Source organism: Pleurodeles waltl, chromosome 5 (assembly GCF_031143425.1).
Source record: "Pleurodeles waltl isolate 20211129_DDA chromosome 5, aPleWal1.hap1.20221129, whole genome shotgun sequence".
NCBI lineage: Eukaryota > Metazoa > Chordata > Amphibia > Caudata > Salamandridae > Pleurodeles > Pleurodeles waltl.
Genome location: NC_090444.1, coordinates 1586699094 through 1586716856, shown reverse-complemented (window position 1 = coordinate 1586716856; position 17763 = coordinate 1586699094). Strand labels below are relative to the sequence as shown.

General features: G+C 42.3%; 1 protein-coding gene and 1 long non-coding RNA gene across 4 annotated transcripts in view; one reads left to right on the top strand and one right to left on the bottom strand.

Annotated features, from left to right (window-relative positions):
* LOC138296599 (uncharacterized) overlaps nucleotides 1-17763 on the bottom strand; it is a 433062-nt gene that overhangs the window by 223470 nt on the left and 191829 nt on the right. The gene's annotated exons all lie outside the window — the stretch shown is intronic.
* Nucleotides 1-17763, top strand: part of MBOAT2 (membrane bound O-acyltransferase domain containing 2) — an 841228-nt gene that overhangs the window by 756598 nt on the left and 66867 nt on the right. For both annotated transcript variants that reach the window (XM_069235893.1, XM_069235894.1), the window contains one exon: nucleotides 9330-9394. In XM_069235893.1, the coding sequence (XP_069091994.1) occupies nucleotides 9330-9394 (65 nt within the window). The remainder of the gene's footprint in view (nucleotides 1-9329; nucleotides 9395-17763) is intronic.

Sequence of the window (17763 nt, the reverse complement as noted above, 5' to 3'; positions counted from 1 at the left end):
TCGGGTCAAGTTCGTCGCTGGGCAGTGCCTCTGATTCGGAATCTGCCAGCAGTTCAGCGCTTTTCCCGTCAATTACAACACAGATGACTCATGATTTGATGTGATGATATCTGATGAAGTGGCCAGAAAAGGTAATGCCTCCCCCCTGCCAGCTGCAGATACGACACAGAGGAATTAAGCACTCATGGTCACAGACTTATGAGTACACCCGTGAGATACTTACTGAAACCTACTGTGGAGGGTATGTCCCCAGAATCCTTGTTGGGTGGCTACTGCATGCATAAAACGGACAACCGCCCACGATAGTATGACAGCCTTACTAATAGATAAGGGCCGAGGTCCAGGGGACTCCCCACCGTTTATTTTAAACCGTGTAGATGTGCTCATGGTTGTCCTTGGTTCCTAGACATAGTTATGCATGCACCCAATGCACAGGAACCTGTTTTCTGGCCTTGTGTCTGTCATTTTGACTTGTACTGTTTGGTCCAGTAGTTCTACAATCCTGGACCTTGTATTTGCAGTTGGGGATAGTTGGTTGTTGTATGTCATCTAGCAGCACGCAATGGGTAACAGAATGGTATTCCTTATTTATGTTGGATGCTCGAGGTGGTGGGGTTGGGACTAGCAGCTCTATTACATACATCTCATATGTCCATGGTTCCGGACACATATAACATATTTACTTGGAACGTGCTGGGACCGGACTCCATACATAAAAGGCACAGGGTAATTACACAGCTACACAGGTGCTGCACGCAGATAGTATTTCTTCAGGAAACACACCTAACCAATCACGAAGCTCAGAAGATGCAAAAGAAATGGAGAGGTCAAATCTTCAATACTTCATACCCAGCCTTTGCAAGAGGTGCAGCCATATGGATAAAAACTGGGGTCCTGTTTGTGCTCCTTGATGCCAGGATCGATTCACAGGGCGGTTTTGGTTTTTTGAAGAGCATGCTGGATGGGGACTCCCTGGTGTTGGGATGCGTATATGCTTCCAACGCAGAGCAGGACACATTTCTAGCACACATATCAAAGGTATTAGCAGACTGGGCAACACTTCCCTGGTTCCTGGGTGGGGATTTCAAAGCAGTAGTATGCACTACACTAGACAGATCACACCCTCCCTTACCTGGCACGATTGGGCAACGTCAGTCTAAAGCTTTGAAGCAGTGATCCGAGGGATGGGCCTTGACAGATGTATGGCACAGTTGCAATGTCACCTCACAAGAATACACCTTCTACTCATATCCCCACGGGCTACATACTCGCTTGGATCGATTCCTTTGTCAAGCTACATAACTTCCACTAGTAACAATGCCACTCACTTAGGCAAAACAATCTCAGATCATAATCCTATGGAGATATCGATGGCATGGAGCAGAGTACCAATTAAAATACCTACGTGGCGTATACAGTCGTCTTTGCTAGAGAATGCGGTGTATAGGGAGAAAATCGCAACAATTATCGACACCTATTTTGCTGAAAACATAGGCCCTTCATCCTCCCCACCAATAGAACGGAAAACCTTTAAGGTGTTGTTGCAAGAGACCTTGATTGGTATGGCAGTGGCCGCCAGAAGGGAGATAGTGATGAGGAGACTGTTGGAGGACAGGCTGGTAGCCCTGGAACAGCGTGCCCTCCATGAACCAGAAATCACAAAAGAGTTGCAGGAGGCCCGCACAAGCTATGCTGAGCTGCTGGAGCGGCTCCGTCTTGTGGACTATAAACAGCATACACGGTGGATGCACACATAGGCAGATATATCATGGACTTTATTAGCACGCTTGATCCACACAGAAGATATACACACACCTATACTGTCCATCCCATGATTTCTAGATTTCTATAAGGGGATTTACACAGCCCTGCCACCACTGGCCCAAGCGGATATATACAACTTTCTTGGCCAAGCCCGATTGCCTATGGTGACACAGACTGAAAAGGAGATCTTACAAGCTCCTATAACCTTGGAGGAGATAGCAATTAAGAGTCTAGCCAGAAACAAAAACACCGGGCTCGGGTGGGCTGCCACCGTAGTTTTACTCCACATACACTACCAAATTAGTGCTGCGTCTGATAACACTATACAATGCATTGCTAGTCGCAGGACAGCTCCCTCTTACCACTAGGGAAGCAATAGAGACTTTACTGTTAAACCCAAATAAGGTGGCTACTGAGCTCACCTCTTTTGGACCCCTGTCCCTCCTGAGCATGGAATGCAACATTCTGACTAAAATACTAGCAGGTAGGCTACTCCCGCTGCTTCCAAGGCTAATACACGAAGACCACTGTGGCTTTGTGTCCTGATGCAGCACCTTAGTTAAATATTTGTAGGTTATTCCATGTGATGAAGGGGTCTGCTGGGGCCTACCCATTTGAGGGATGTGTATCTCTGGATGTCTGTCAAGTGTTCGACACCCTGAGTTGGGACTATATGCTTTTGAAATTGAAACACTATGACATACCACAAACCTTCATCCACTGGGTAGCCCTACCGTATGCCGCACCCACAGCGAGGGAAAAGACAGGTCCACATATTTCTGGGGCTTATCAGATTGGGCACAGAACTAGACAGGGGTGTCCACTGTCACCACTCCTGTTCATCCTAGCATTAGAGCCACTGGTGCAGCATATCCGAGAGGGGTCAGCAGAATGAGGCATCCCAGTAGAACACAAGTTGCATGCTAGTTCCTTATATGCAGACAACATGATTCTGTATTTCCGCAACCTTACCGATGGACTGTGTGCAGTGCCAGACTTGTTGGCCTCCTTTGGGGCTCTATCAAGACTACACATCAATATAGAAAAGTCCTGTGAATTCCAGTTTGCCTGGGGATTGCAGGCCCCACACATTGGATTTGCTCATAAAGACCTGCCAGTGGCGGCACACACAGTTAGATACCTGGGTATTAATGTCTACTGGGACGAGAGGGACTTCCTAGAGGGCAATCTACTGAGGGCCATAAACTCCCTTAAGTCAAAAATTGCCTATTGGATCACCCCTCCCCTGTCGGTGGTGGGCCGATTGGCGTTAGATAAGATGGTCATGTTACCGCGCTTCTTATGCTACTTTGTGAATCTTCCAGTGGTGGTCCCCACCTGGATATTCTGTCTAATGAGTGCAATGTTAGGAGACTTAATTTGGGGGACAGGCTGACGAAGTATTGGACTAGCAAAACTGCAACTAACCACAACCAACTGCGAGATGGAAGCCCCAGACTTTAAATCATATTGCATAGTGGGACAGTTACAATGGCTCTCATATTTGTTGGCTGGGCGCAATCTGTCAAAAGTAGGCAATACGCAGATGGATCGCGGACAATTGCACAGACCGATCTGTCCAGGCGTCTCCCCACCCACAGTGGTGCCCATTACTGTTGTGGCTAGCGCTTACATAATGGAGACTTGCGGTGAGTTACACTGCAACAGCTGCTCTGTATGTACCTAATGTGCCTCTTTGAGGTCTTCCCATGGCAGCTGGCACACTCATAACATGAATTTTGGCGTTATGGGAGGGCGAGGGGGTGACGACAGTGGGGGCATTGTTCCAAGACGGGGAGATACTGTCACACTCAGAATTCACACACGTACATGGCCTCTCAGAGTCACTATTTTTAATACATGCCTGCCTGCGTAATCAAATATGTGCTTCGACATTAGGCCCCAACCAGGGCAGAACCTGAGACGCATGAACTTCTCCAGGCTACCCATACAATGGGGAATGGACAGCACTTGGTGTGCTGGCTCTATCGTGGTCTACGGTCGAGCCTCGACGTATCACTGGCTCAGTTAAAACAGAAATGGGAGGCAGACCTCTGTGAGGAAATTACTGACAAAGACTGGGCGCATATATTGGAATATCCCCAAAAAGTCTAGCAAAACACTAGATTCAAATTTATCCAATACTCTATCTTGCACAGAGCGTACCTTACCACCCACAGACTGACCTGAATGTTCCCTCGCTGCCACCGTTGTCAGACTGCAGACGCTGAGCTGCTACACATGTTATAGGTGTTTCCCCGCCTGTCCGAGTACCGGAGTAGGGTGGCAGCAGCACTGACAGATGCAACAGGGCTAGACCAATGTGATACTCTGGTACAGTCAGTGCTTTAAATGGGCCGGTACTCACAGGTACTGAGTACCGGCACTTCTTATTTTTTTCACTCTGAGTACCGGCACTTCTCTGCTGCCAAGGAGAGTACCGGTACTCATGAAAGGTAGGCTCATTAGCTGCTAGTGTTGGTGAGCACTAGGCTCTCAGAGTTGAACCCGCCTCTGACAGCAAAGGTGCTTCTGTCGCCCTAAACTGACCCGCGCTGAGCTATTCAGTGGGGATTATGTGCCTAATGTCTGGGTATTTACGATCACGCTGTGTTTGTCAGAACAGGGTCCATTCAGGCCCTGTGCTGTCAATCACATTTACACACTCGTGTGCTTTTGTGTAAACACAGGAATTGAGGAAGCCCCGCTGACAGTGACAATTAAGAAAGCCATGGGAGGAAAGTTTAAAATGGCTTTGATCCCACCTGAGTCTCTTGAACGAGGGTCTGCTTATGTATGTGTGTTTGCCTGCTAGTATGTGTGGGTCTTTGTGTGAGAGAAAATCGAATGATAGAGAGAGAATCGGGGCACTTTAAGGAGGACTGTGTGGAATGCTTTGGGTGTGCGCCTCTGCTTGTTTCTTTCTGTGTGTGCACGTTCAAGAATATATAGTATTGTGCAAAACGACAGCAAATATGTATGCCAGTAAGATAAATAGTGTTGTGTTTCGCTTACATTTCGTTTAACGAGATAACTTGCTTTGTTTGTTCAAACACATTTCTCATGGGCCTTGGCATGTGCTGCAACTGGTATATAAGTCAAAGTATCCCATGTCTTGCTCTTAGCCCCACCCCTAGCCCCACCCACCACACTACTAGTATATGTTAATGAGTACCTGCACTTATTTTTTCCCATTTAAAGCACTGGGTACAGTGTATGCTTGGTCTACATCCCGGGATACGAGGTGGCAGAGTGAAACGGCAGTTTGCGGATTTGGCATTGCTATTAGCAAAAAGACTCATTACTAGACAGTGGAAGGCTTCGGCAGCACCTTGGCTCGCCAGATGGCAGGAGGAGGTGACCCACTGGGAACTAGCCGAAAGTGCTGCTATTCGCCACGAGGAATATCGTGGCCTCTGCAAAAAACCCATTTCCCTAGAATGGGATGCCCTGCTGGGAGGACTTGGGGTCCGCGACCCCACCATCCCAATGACCACTCTTATGTATAACAATCACTGATCCTGACAGTGAGGCGGGCACATTAATACTGACATGTTGATGAGCAGCCCTAAAGTGGGGGGAGGGAGTCCCCAACGCGATCCCTTGGAGCTGTATCTGTCTTGGATCCCCCTTCATGGGCACCTGTCCAATTCTTTGGGTGGCTGCTATAACGGCCCACCCCTATGAATGAACTGATACACCCAAACCACCAGCTCCCGACTGTACCACACAAACAATAACTGAAGAGATGGAGTGAACCTTTAAGGCGTGGGCGGGAGTGGGAGTTTGAGGTTGAGTTGCAATATTTTACCCAAAATCTAAAAATGTACCGCAGAATAGGTTGTCTTGAACTGACCACGGGAATAATATTCATCCACTTGTTGTACCACACATACATGTTATGAGCAATGCGCAGATGTTTATGTGACAAAATGTAATAAAATTTGTTCTAAATAAAATAAAAAAAAGTTCACAGTTGTTTCGAACAGGGGCCCCAAAAGATGTCTTGTCCAGGACCCCAAAAATCCTTAAAATGACACTACTGCAACCTTTTCGTAATTATTTTCAGAGATACTTGGCAGTTGATTGATCATATTTTGCTTCTATAGAATATCTGATCCAACCATATATTGTATCCATTAGTAGCATGTTTGCAGGGAAAAGAGCACAAAGCCCGCTGTCAGATATTATATAACAAGTATCAGACATCAGTTTTATGTTTTTAACAGTGGTGAGTGGAATTTAGAGGATGAACCATCTCTCACTGAGGACTGATATTCAGATTGTTTTCTTGTTTCTGTTATCGATGAAGGTCATGCTCTCTGAGAGAGGCTTGACTATTTTACAGTAATTCCTCAAGATAGAGACCTTTACATAATTTTAAAAATCGAAACAGTAACAGGAACACTACAGCGCTTCTTTGCAGCCTCCTTCTCCCTTCAAGTTTTGTGATGCTTTTAAGTCGGAAACAAGCCAATTTTGTTCAACAAGGGCTTTTTGGAAGTGACTCACTGTGCCTAAAGATATTCTGGAATATAGAGCATATGAGATCCTCGGTTGTAAAAAAGAAATTATGTTTAGAAAAATAAAATAAAAACAGGCTTGCTCTTTCTATTTATTTTAAACCTGATCTAAACTTTCTTTCTCCCCCCACTGCGTTTTTTGCTTAAATCTTTACATTTAAATTTAAATATAAAACATCCACTGGGCCATGGCCCACTAAAGAATCATACAGGTAACGAAGTAGGCATATTCAGCTAACCATTTATAAGTTAAAGATTAGCCATCAGTAAGATAGCACCCAGTTTAGCACATTTTAATCTGGGACAGGACTCTTTTTTTTCTCTTCACCCAACCACCACTTCCTCTGCCATGCCCCAACTCCGGAAGGTGGAAGCATCTTCCAAATAAGTTCACCACGACAAGCACTCTGTGGAGCCTAGCACTTCTGCCCACACAGAGCAACATTGCAAAAAACGAACAATCCTGTATAAATACAAAAAGCAACACAGGATTTCTCATTAGTCAAATATATTTGTGACCCTACTACATAAGTGAAGTACCAAATGCGGTAAACCCCACTGACATAGTATACACCGGACCATTTAATCTCCTATAAAAGATGAGTGCCAATCATGTTGCCAATCAAAGTTGCAATGGCAGTGTGGACTATGTTCCATGATACCATTGGGCCAACGAATGACAGTCTACACTCCTTAAATTAAGGCAATAGTCAGTTTGGCATCTTCCACTCACTGCAGCACCATGTGCCATTCCTGTTCCATATGGCATTCGATTCTGAGAGTTTTAAGCCCAACAGCATCACTTCATGTATGAAGGAAGGGTATGGGAAATCCCAATATGCTTTTAAGTGTTCCAGCCACTTTCTCCCAGAAGGATTGGACCTTAAAGCACACCCACCAAATGTGCAGAGCTTCCCCAAAACCTTACATCATCTCCAGCACGCCTTTTTGCTTTTGTGAGTTATCCCCTACCTCTTCTGTCCACACAAGACATTGCTTCTAACTTACCACTTTGAACGTCATTTCATCGAGCTGATTCTTTCTCATGTTTTTCTCCTTTGAAATGTTTTCTATCCCCGTCCCCAACTTTTCAGTGTAGCATCATGATTTCATTGTGAAGAGAACTTGCTCCTCTATTGTTCTGTAAAACATAGTAACATCTATTTCTCCAGTAAATATAATTTTACTGTCCCTAAATGAGTGCAGAATGGGAATGCTCTTACTTCATTGCAATTCATGACTACAGTGGCGCTCAGCTGCTTCATGTTTAAAAAAATATATTTTAATTTGGTTTTTAATTGAAAAAACAACCTAAACGAAATCAGCTGCTTAATGTTTGACCACCGGTTGTAGTTTGGACCACTTACATTACCCTGTAAACCTTTGTCTTGTACAGCACATATTAACATCTGGGTTTGGGCTCTTGAAATAAGGTGTTCATGTGTCCATAGAGGAGTTCCTGCCCACTCTGATTTATCTCTAATAGCAAGTGATAGTGTATTCCAGACTATTTCTGATTGTGCCTTCAAGATCTAGACTGTCAATTTGATCACACCTTGCAGAACATCGCTCAGTACTTGCCCAACAATGAGAGTAGTCCAGACTCCGGGACAATCACCCATCTTTGCCAACAGACACCCCTAGCTCAAAAATCCTTAGAGATGAGGGCATGTTGTGACTTAATGACATGCCAATAACTGACCTTATCTAAACAGGGTGACGCTCATACCTGGTGCTGTATGGATTCCGCATTAACAAGGGATCAATGTACTGCTTGGCATACAACGGGTTGTATGTCAAAATAACCAAGACATAAATATCGACCTGCTCATAAATATCTGCTGCTGTTATATTGTCAAGATAAGCATACAGCGGGAAGTATAGATTTACTATTTTAACTCCACATACACTTACCTTAATGATATAGTGCAAATCGATATTGTAAAGTTGATATATGTGCAGGTCGATAGAACAGGCTCATTATTTTGATACCACACTACACAATTCAGAAGCTGGCGATGTTCTATTTGAGACATCTTCAACATATCTATTTGAGCCATTTTCAACACACGTTTAAGCAAATGAGTGACTACTCTTTCACCCCGCATACAATCCAGAAGTGCTAATATGTCATAGATTTGACTACCTGGCAACACAAAGAGCTGTTCGTGTCAGGTGCAAGCAAAAAAGTCAGCCATGTAGAGTTTGATGAAGAAAAAGTTGAAGGCATAATGTCGCAACTTTAATAATATGCCAAAACAAGTATAAAACTAAAGATCCCCATAACTGATGAATTCAAATACATTTTGTGTAATGTTACACTTTAAACAACCTGTCGACAGTCACACTCGTCCTAACAATCCAGTGATCCTCAGAGCCTTGAAAAAATCAAGCACATGCATATATGAAACAACTTAGTTTCTGGCGTAAAACCCCAAAAGCAGGTTGTGCAAAAGTGCACTTTTACCCTCAAAGAGCTCCGCCTGCAGGCAATCTGAACTCCCAGAGGTTTAGGGGAAAGCAAGTGGGAACGAAATATAAACACTTTAGCAACTGGCACAAAATATGAAAAAGACGTGTGATCTTTTATTTTGAGCGACTTGTCAAACCACACCCTTCTCCAGTCCATTGCTTCCCAAAGCTGTGGTGAAATCTAGTTTTTAATGCATGCAGGTTCTGATCAATGTACTACCTGGCACTCCATCCAGAAGTCGATAAACTCTCAATGAATAAAAAATAAATACAAAAAGGGATACTTCTAATAGCGTTATCTCAAAAGAAGCTTGTAAATGAGCCAGTCTTGTAACAAGCCATACTATCAATTATCAATAATTATTGGGGAACTAAATAATAGGCAAATATCTTTATGACGATATACATATAAAATAATAATCAAGTGAACGTAAGTATACCTGTACAAGGCATGTTTACACACCTAGTATGCTCTTGTATCTGCACCGCTTTCTCCTCTGTGGTGTGTTTGGTCCTTTATCAGTAACTGGGATGGTTGTGAAATTAATTGTTTTTGGTTTCTTTTGACAGTTATCAACAAGTTTCAAGATGTTTATTGACAACTGGAATATTCAGACGGCTCTATGGCTTAAAAGGTAAATTGAATTAAAAAACACAATTTTCCTTTAAACGTTTATTCGGAACAGCAAATCTGCTAAGCATACTTGACCACGATAACATGAACTTTCCAGGGTGTCTGGACTCAAATTTCAAATGGCGTAACCCTGGAAGAGCTTTAAGGTGTGCTCATGATTTTTGCGAACGGTACCCAAGTTTCACAGAAGAACTTTCGGAGACAAAATGTTTCTATGGTGGCTGCAAGATGTATTAGTATTATTCCAGTGAAACTTTGCTGGCTATATTTATAAAGTTCTTGAAAATATGACTTTTGAACCAAACATTTTTTCGTCAGCATCCTTATTTTCCTTTGTTTATTATATTTGTGCGAATCATGTGGCCCTTTGATGCAATTCCACTAGCAAAGAAAATCTTGATTGTAAATGTTGAAATAATAAATAACCTGATGGTTTACAAATCTTCATTGTAAAGAAGGCTACCTCAGGGAGAAATTAAGACAATCTGGAACCAGAGCATTCCAAACCAAGGTCAACTTACTCGTGGGAAAACTATGTTACGTTTGCAGATTTTCCATATTGGTAGAGGCATCTTTAGGAATTCATTGTGTGCTTCTGAGGTGAACATCAGTAAAATGCAATTCAGATGACATGGGCACCTGCACAGTCGTATCTTAGCGGGTGTTCACAAACATTTAGAATGTATTCAGTACACTTATCTGAGTTTCCAAATTTACAATGGAAAGATCAAAGCTATCATAACAAACTTTGGCAAAAAGCAAAAATAATTTTGGTCTCAAAAAGCACACCTTGCCACAGTAGTTCAGGGCACTGAACAAAACTACTTTATGTGCCAATATGCTCCTTGTGAAAGAGTAGAAGGCTGCCACCGGCTCAAATCTAGCACTGGAAATAGGTCTCAGTGCTGTAAAAGTTTAAAAAGTACAAATATAAAAAAATGGAACAGTAAAGGCTTATGATGTAAAAGGTCATCTCATAAATAGTTTTTGAGATTTCAAAAGACAGGGTTCCTTCCTAATATATAAGGGAATTTATTCAATTTTTGAGCGCCTTGCACTCAAAAAGATATACCACCCCTTTTCTTCAAGTAAAATTTGGGAACAGCAAATCGTAATTGGTCCATTGATCTCCATGATTTTCCAGAAACCTGTTTGACATATTGTCAACTCAAGAGTGGTTTTACATATAGAAACCTTGATGAATTAATCAAGACAATCAGTTTTGATATAGCAGATTAATTTCAAGAAGTGCTTAAGAAACACATTATCTATGTTGGTACAGGATCCTTGCTGCAGTATTTGTAAATGTGGTGCCATTAAAGATAAACACAGTCAGAATCGAAGGACCTTATAGCTTAGGTATAATAATAAGGCATTGATTTGTGTTAAGGTAGTTATTACCAATGATATAGCAACATCTAGGTAGGTGCATGTGCGCGCTTGTTAATTGCATTGATAAACGCTGAAGAGTATTGAAAAATGAAGCAAATGCACTTCTCCTTTTTGTAATCCATGAACCTTAATTAGACTGCAATGTCACGGAGAAATCCTCATTTTTCATGTGATATTAGGTGTGAAGAAATGCACACCCTTTTTCCTCTTGCTTAGTGGCTAACACAATTCACCTGAAATAAATAGTTCATAATATAGTTAAATATTGAAGTAACAGCTGGGAATGGCATCCTCTTTAGGCTGTAGAATAGCGCCAGTGCAAACACGGACCTACAAGGGTATTTGTTTGTGGTCAGGAGTTTATTTACAATTGCACGGTGTGTCTGACAGCTTGTGCATAGGATCACCCACAGGACGGTCATACTGTATGGTTGTAGACAGCGTGAATTGATCATGGAGCAGACTCTTAGTGATCTAGCTGCTGGGTGATGGTAGATGCAGTTTTTTAATATAATCTCTCGGATGGGAAGTCTTCTGAGTACAAACAATGTGTGCGATATCGGACTTTCTGTGTAAAAGTTCCAACTGGTTATTAAAGATGATCAATTGTTTTTTTAAACAACCAGTCTTTTCACAGTGCATTTGTATGATGGCAAAGGAGATAGTTACCTGAGCGGCACATCTGGGAGGAGGAGACTCCTGGTGTGAGACACCACAGGCCATGGCTGTGAGCTGTAAGCAGAGGAGCGGTACCAGTGGTGAAAGGATAGTTCTTAAGGGCAAAAAAGACACTCAGAGGCACTACATGTTAAGAGCCGAAATACTAAAGGATCTCTGCAGGTTATGAATGTGAACTGATAAACAGAGAGGCCCTCTCTGAAGCTTCAATATAAGGCTGCTAAGCAAAATTGAGAGGGCCACCCAATTAGAATACTGTGATACCATTAGGGATATACTACTGGGGCAACTTATCTATTTTTAGTTGTATTTTGGGGAGTATCATATAATCGTGAACAATTTCCCAAAAAGGGCTTCAGAGTGCCTCACGTTTATACAAATGATACATATGGAAAACTGTCTCAATAGTGCTGTTGAACCTAGAAGTGATAGGTGGAATATCAGCTTGCATTGTCACTGCACCAAGAACAAAAAGGCACAGGATACAATTACACAAGTTGAATTTTTCTAAAAGTAGTTCCTTGGTTTAGAAGTATTTGCTTGGAGAAGGTTATGAGAAAAGAACAAAAATCATAGTAAATAATGAGAGATCCAGGGACGGCTCCTCTGTTAGGGCGGAGGAGCGTTGTCCCCCTGCCAGCAGCAGCAGGAGCTGCAACCTTTTAATAACAAAACAACAATAAATGCTGTTTTGTTTCTAAAGGAGCGGAGCCATGGGGGTGAAAAGCATGGAGGGGAGTGCACAGAGCACTCCCTCAGTGGGCATGTATGTATGGCCGGCCATCTCGGGCCGGCCATACACACCTGCACAGAAGGGCTTTCTCCAACCCGGCACTGTGGTGCCGAGTTGGAGAGATCCTGCACAGGCTCCCAGTCTGAGCTGGAATGCCCACCCAGGGCGCTCGAGCCAATCATAATGCTGCTCTGAGCACCGTCATGATTGGCCCAGGGCAGGCTGGGAGCCAGTGCCTGGAGTGTGATGGCGGCGATGTAGTAGCAGCGTGGCTACGAGGTAAGTAGATAAAAAAAAAATATATATATATATATATATATATATATATGTGAACACTTCGTTAGGCGTTTCACTCTCTGCACCTGAACGCCAATGGTGCTAGAATAGGACGCGCGCCGCCACGTCTTTACATCGAACACAACACCTTAAAAAATCATTAAGGCTTCCAGCACTCCACGATGGTTAAACCGAAGATTTATTTAAACAAAAACAGGAACGCGTTTCGGCGTGGCCGCCTTTATCAACCTGCAGGCCGCCATTTTGGCCCCCTTTATATATCCTATGTGCTATAGTTCACTTAAAGCAACACCCTTCACCAAAACAAATCAAATAATAACGTGTGAATCAAAGTACATACAAATCAACAAATGAATTAATACAAAACTCAGTGGATCACAATAAATCACAGGAGAAACTATTGACTGTATGTTGTTAAAGAATTACACAGTGTCTAATACTCATTGTTGGACATTTGCTGAGAAGAGAGACCTCGTATGTTATTGTAACAAATCATATATGTGTATGATAACATTACGATTCTTGGATAATTAAAAACTTTTCTTGTCATTAAATATAAACTGTTAGTAGTGGTTGAAATAACCATATTAACTTAAATTTATGTATAACTCTTCACTTGAGTTTAACCCAACTGGTTCTCTCGAATTAAATGCCAATATGTACCTGGACTCTAATTTTCTCAAATGTTTCTCCCTATCACCTCCACGAATATCCTTTGTGATGCCATCTATTACACTGTATCTAACTTCTTCTGCGCACCCTCCATGAAACTCGTGCATGTGCTGGGCAACCGGATAAGACTCATCTTTGTTGGCTATTGCTCTTAGATGTTGCAAAATTCTTTTGTGTACTTGAAGTTTGGTACTACCTACATAGAGCTTTGGACAACTGCATTTTAGAATATAGATTACATATTCACTCTTAGTCATATCTGCCTTTGATGGTATGTATGATTCTATGTGCTTGCTTAATGGTTTTGATGTTTTCCCCATTCTTGCACGCCTTACATTTTGCACATTTAAAGAATCCATCTTGCGACTTTAACCAACCAGTTTTCGAAGGTTTAAATTGTCTATATATATATATGTTTGCCCCACCATGCCGAGTCGCCAGCCGCAACTGAAGAGATCTAATGAAGCAAGGAATTTCTTGAATAAGTGAGATGTCTGTGAGCAATGAAATATATTGAAAGAGTTGCGCAGTCTGGTGGGTTCTGGTAGCGTGTTCCATATTGTAGTTGCTTGTCCTGAATAGGGACAGGCAGTGGACTGACCTCTGTTAAAGCTTTTGTTGTGTATGTGAAAGTTTATTTCGCTTCTGACCGTATGAGAGCCCCTCGGTATGGTTAGCGTTTGCAAAAGATATTTAAGAGTATTTAGGTGTAGCACCTTGTAGGTTGAACAGGCAATTTTGTAAAAAATCTTGCCTCAATTCAGAGCTTTTCAAAGAGTTGAGGAACAGTGTGCTATACTTTGGAATAATTTGAAACAAGCCTGGTGGCATCAGGCAAGATAGCTTGTGGTGGGTGGGGATGGCTCTGTTTTGGAAGTCCAGTGTGGAGAACATTTACATAGTTGAGGCGGAAAAGGATGAGGGATTGCATTTTTTACTTGTCAGGAAAAAGTTCCAGTTATGCAGGAGTAATGCTGAAAGGAACCATTGGCCAAGCAACGGTTAAGTTTTCAGGTAAGTTTTCCTTCTAATAAGATACCAATTGATGGGCAGATTCAACTGTTTGAGTTTGAAAGCCCACAGATCAAATGGCATTAATCTGAATTTTGTCGGAAATCAGGTAGTTTTAGCCATATCTTCTGACAACTGCCTTTATTTAATTTTTTATGTACTTAGCAGCAGTCTCCGTTTAGGCACGTTATATACATTTTCAGAACAAACATTGGCAAAGCCAATAGGTTTAACCTTTGACACCAATTCACTTGGCCAATTGCTTCTATCTGTGCTGCACAGCAACCATGATGTGGGTGCCACATCATTTTATATGCTACCAATGTCCCCAAGTGAGAGTGCTGACAGTTCATGTGATACAAAGTGCTTCATGCCATGTCTTAGCCAGGTGTGGATGCTGTGGAAGTTGTCTGTAGAGTACTGTCTCTAATAGACCTTGGGAGATACAACAAGTAATAGTAGGCAGAGCAAAAGAAAAAGTAGGAAGTCCTGACATCTGCATCCCATCAATGCGAAGCAGCAACAGCATCTTAGAGCATGATTCTCTGTTTAAAAGCTAGGCAGATGTGGCATACAGTGGAGCAATGGATGGCGTTGAAGGACATAAATAGATTTAAAAGCATCGGGTCCCTTCATGATCATCAATGAGTGAGAAGCGAACTGAGTACCACAAAAAGAGCTGTCACCAGGCTGGGGCTGGTGCATAATATCATCAGACTTTATGAAAACCTGCAATCCCGGCACTTTAGCTGGAAAGAAGGTATTAGAATAAGGGATTATTGTTTATTCAGCTCTAAAGTGCCTAGATGGCTGCTTCTGAAATAGACCAACAAAGCCACAGTAACAAAGTTGTACATTTACAATGATAGCTGGTGCTCCATTCCCAGGCAGTGCATAGAAGCTTTAAGTCCAATTTTATTCACACACAATAATGTACACCAATGCTTTTGTCGTTCGAATTGCTCGATCCAATTAGGCATTTTATGATGCGTTTTAAGCCTCACAGGGCAGTGACTATGCCTAATAATCCTGGTTTATTTCTAGGTTAACACTGCAAACGAAAACACCCAGCAAAAGATCTAAAAATTAAATGTTTAATTAAAAAAAAATCCCGGTAGGCACAATTTATATGTGCAGTATTATTAGCCTTATGGAATTATACCACATGTTGCAGGAAATTTACAATGCAGAAAGTTTAAAATGAAAATAGTCTTTCCAAAAAGGCCAGCCACTTAGTAGCATTTGTAAAGGTACGCACAAACGCTCCGGCTGAATGTCCATATTATGGTGCTGGACGTGGCTTTCTGCTCACAATCGAGTGAGCATTACTGCCTCCCTGTAAACTACAATGAAGAACATGTTTGTCAATTTGTTATTCCCTACGCGTCATTGTTTTCATAATTCCGAGTAACAGGGCTCCCGAGCAAGCTTCCCACTTGTGGGACACACCACACCACACTACAGTTGAGTAGTCAAGCTCATTCAAATGTGTGCCCAGCATCAATAAGAAAGGACTAAAGCCTCTGGGAAATTCTACAAATGTCACGGACTGGCATCAGATCAAAACAAAAATGCAGCTCTACAAAATCCATTGTCCTCACAAGTGGAACATAAAGGATATGCGGTCATGGCAGTAGTAAAGAGACTCATGACCTTCTCAGGACACCGGCCTCAAGCAGCAAAATAAACAAGTCACTTATGTCACCGTTCCTAAAAAAAAAAAAAAAAAATAAAAAAAATGCCATGCGCATGTTAAATGATGTGTTAATTAAGGGTCATGTTACAGCCTCATAAATGGAGCATAGGAGGGGCACCAGAAGGCTCTGCATTCCTCTTTCTTATATACGCTTTCACTTGGAAGTCAGAAGGTCTCTGGAAAACACAGCTTGACGTTTGACCTCTGTCTTTGAATGCACAACAAATGTGAGGAGATAAGAAGAAGATTTACAGCCTGTTTACAGAAAGGGCACTCTCGGAAGGATACTGTAAATAATGTTTTGGCATGGGAAGGAGGTAGTGAACCTGAAGGCCCCTCAGCCAGCAAATGAAAAGCAATGAAAAGCAAAAAACCACAAAGGCAATGGGAAGCAGCAGGCAAAATGCATTCCCATTCAACATTCTGAAACTGCTCAAAAAGTCTTTCATATGTTGTGTTATGCAGGTTTGTAAAGCGCATGGCTACCGAAGGCCTCCAGGCGCTAATATACCTAGACAGCTGTGCTGTCTGGTAGACTGCGACCTAAAAAGGTAACACAGGTCAGACAAGGATATTCTGTTCAAATAAACCCTCTTTACTGTGCATGTCTTTTTGTTTCAAGCACGCCAGTTGTTGTTCAATGTATGACTGTAACATGTTTAAATTGTCAGTAGGCATGAAAAGGTGGCAGCAGCCTGTGCTACCTGCTAGTTGTGCACCATGCACCTATTGGAAAGGGGTCTGTGTTGGGGCAGAAGTTGGGAACAACAAGAGAAACCACAGAACAGATGAAATTACTTCTGTGAAGTGATGTGAGAACGTAGGGCCTTATGTACCATCGAATTTTCCCATAGACACAGAATGGGTAAAACCCTTTGCTACATCTGGCCCTTAGTCCATTGATTTCCAGAAAAATCAGAGTGCGGATTTAAAATAAACTTTTATGTCCATGGTGTGTTTTTTTATTATTGTGGTAATTGCCACCCCCTCCACTCTCCCACACAGAGCTTCAATCCAGCACAAGGCATCAGAATAGACCAATACGGAGTAGGAAAGAAGCAGATTAAAAAGACCACTCACTCTTTTTGTTTTCTGGTTGTTTATCTTCCTTGGGATGCACTGTGGGTTGTTTCAACACCAGTTATCGCGGATGAACACTAATCAAAAGTAATTATGGTGTACTTGGTCCTTGCGCCACAGAATCATAAGGAATTGACACAGGGTAAATGCTGTCCAATAAGATGGACAAGAGTCTTGCAAGCGAAACCGCATGCACTAGCAGGCTTGACCTGAAAAGGAAGCAACCATACATTTCAAACTTCAGTCCACTAGAATAGACTATGATGGAAAACTAGGTCCATTAATGAAACCTGGTGAGTTACCACCCGCCTGTCAATTCATACATTGTTGTTAGGTGACATTCTTGCCAGTCCTGAGCACCGTTTCATCTGGAATGCATAGGGCTGTTGCCAGAGCAATGAGGTAATTTTTCACGTGTGTCATAAACAGGCCGATACTCGCTCAGATTTGCTAGGGGTCTCACAAATCATTTGCAGTTAATTTTTCTATTTTTTAAATGCACCATAACTTGGACCACCATAAATTCAGAGGCAGTAAAGTGTGTGATTTCCAAAACTGTGTGATAGACAGACTTACTGGTAAAAGCATAGGTGTGATCAGTTTCCACATAGGTGTTGTGAGTGGGTAAGACACGACCTTCCCCATGTAGCCTACCAGTATGATCAAAGGGTCAGGTTAGAGGGTTATGCTGGTATATCTATGATGGTTCAATAGGTGATTCCAGTATGCTTGAATGTGCTTGCATTGCCATCACATGTATCATGGCTTCTGAATCTCTACATTCCATCACAGACTGCTTTGAGGTACTAGA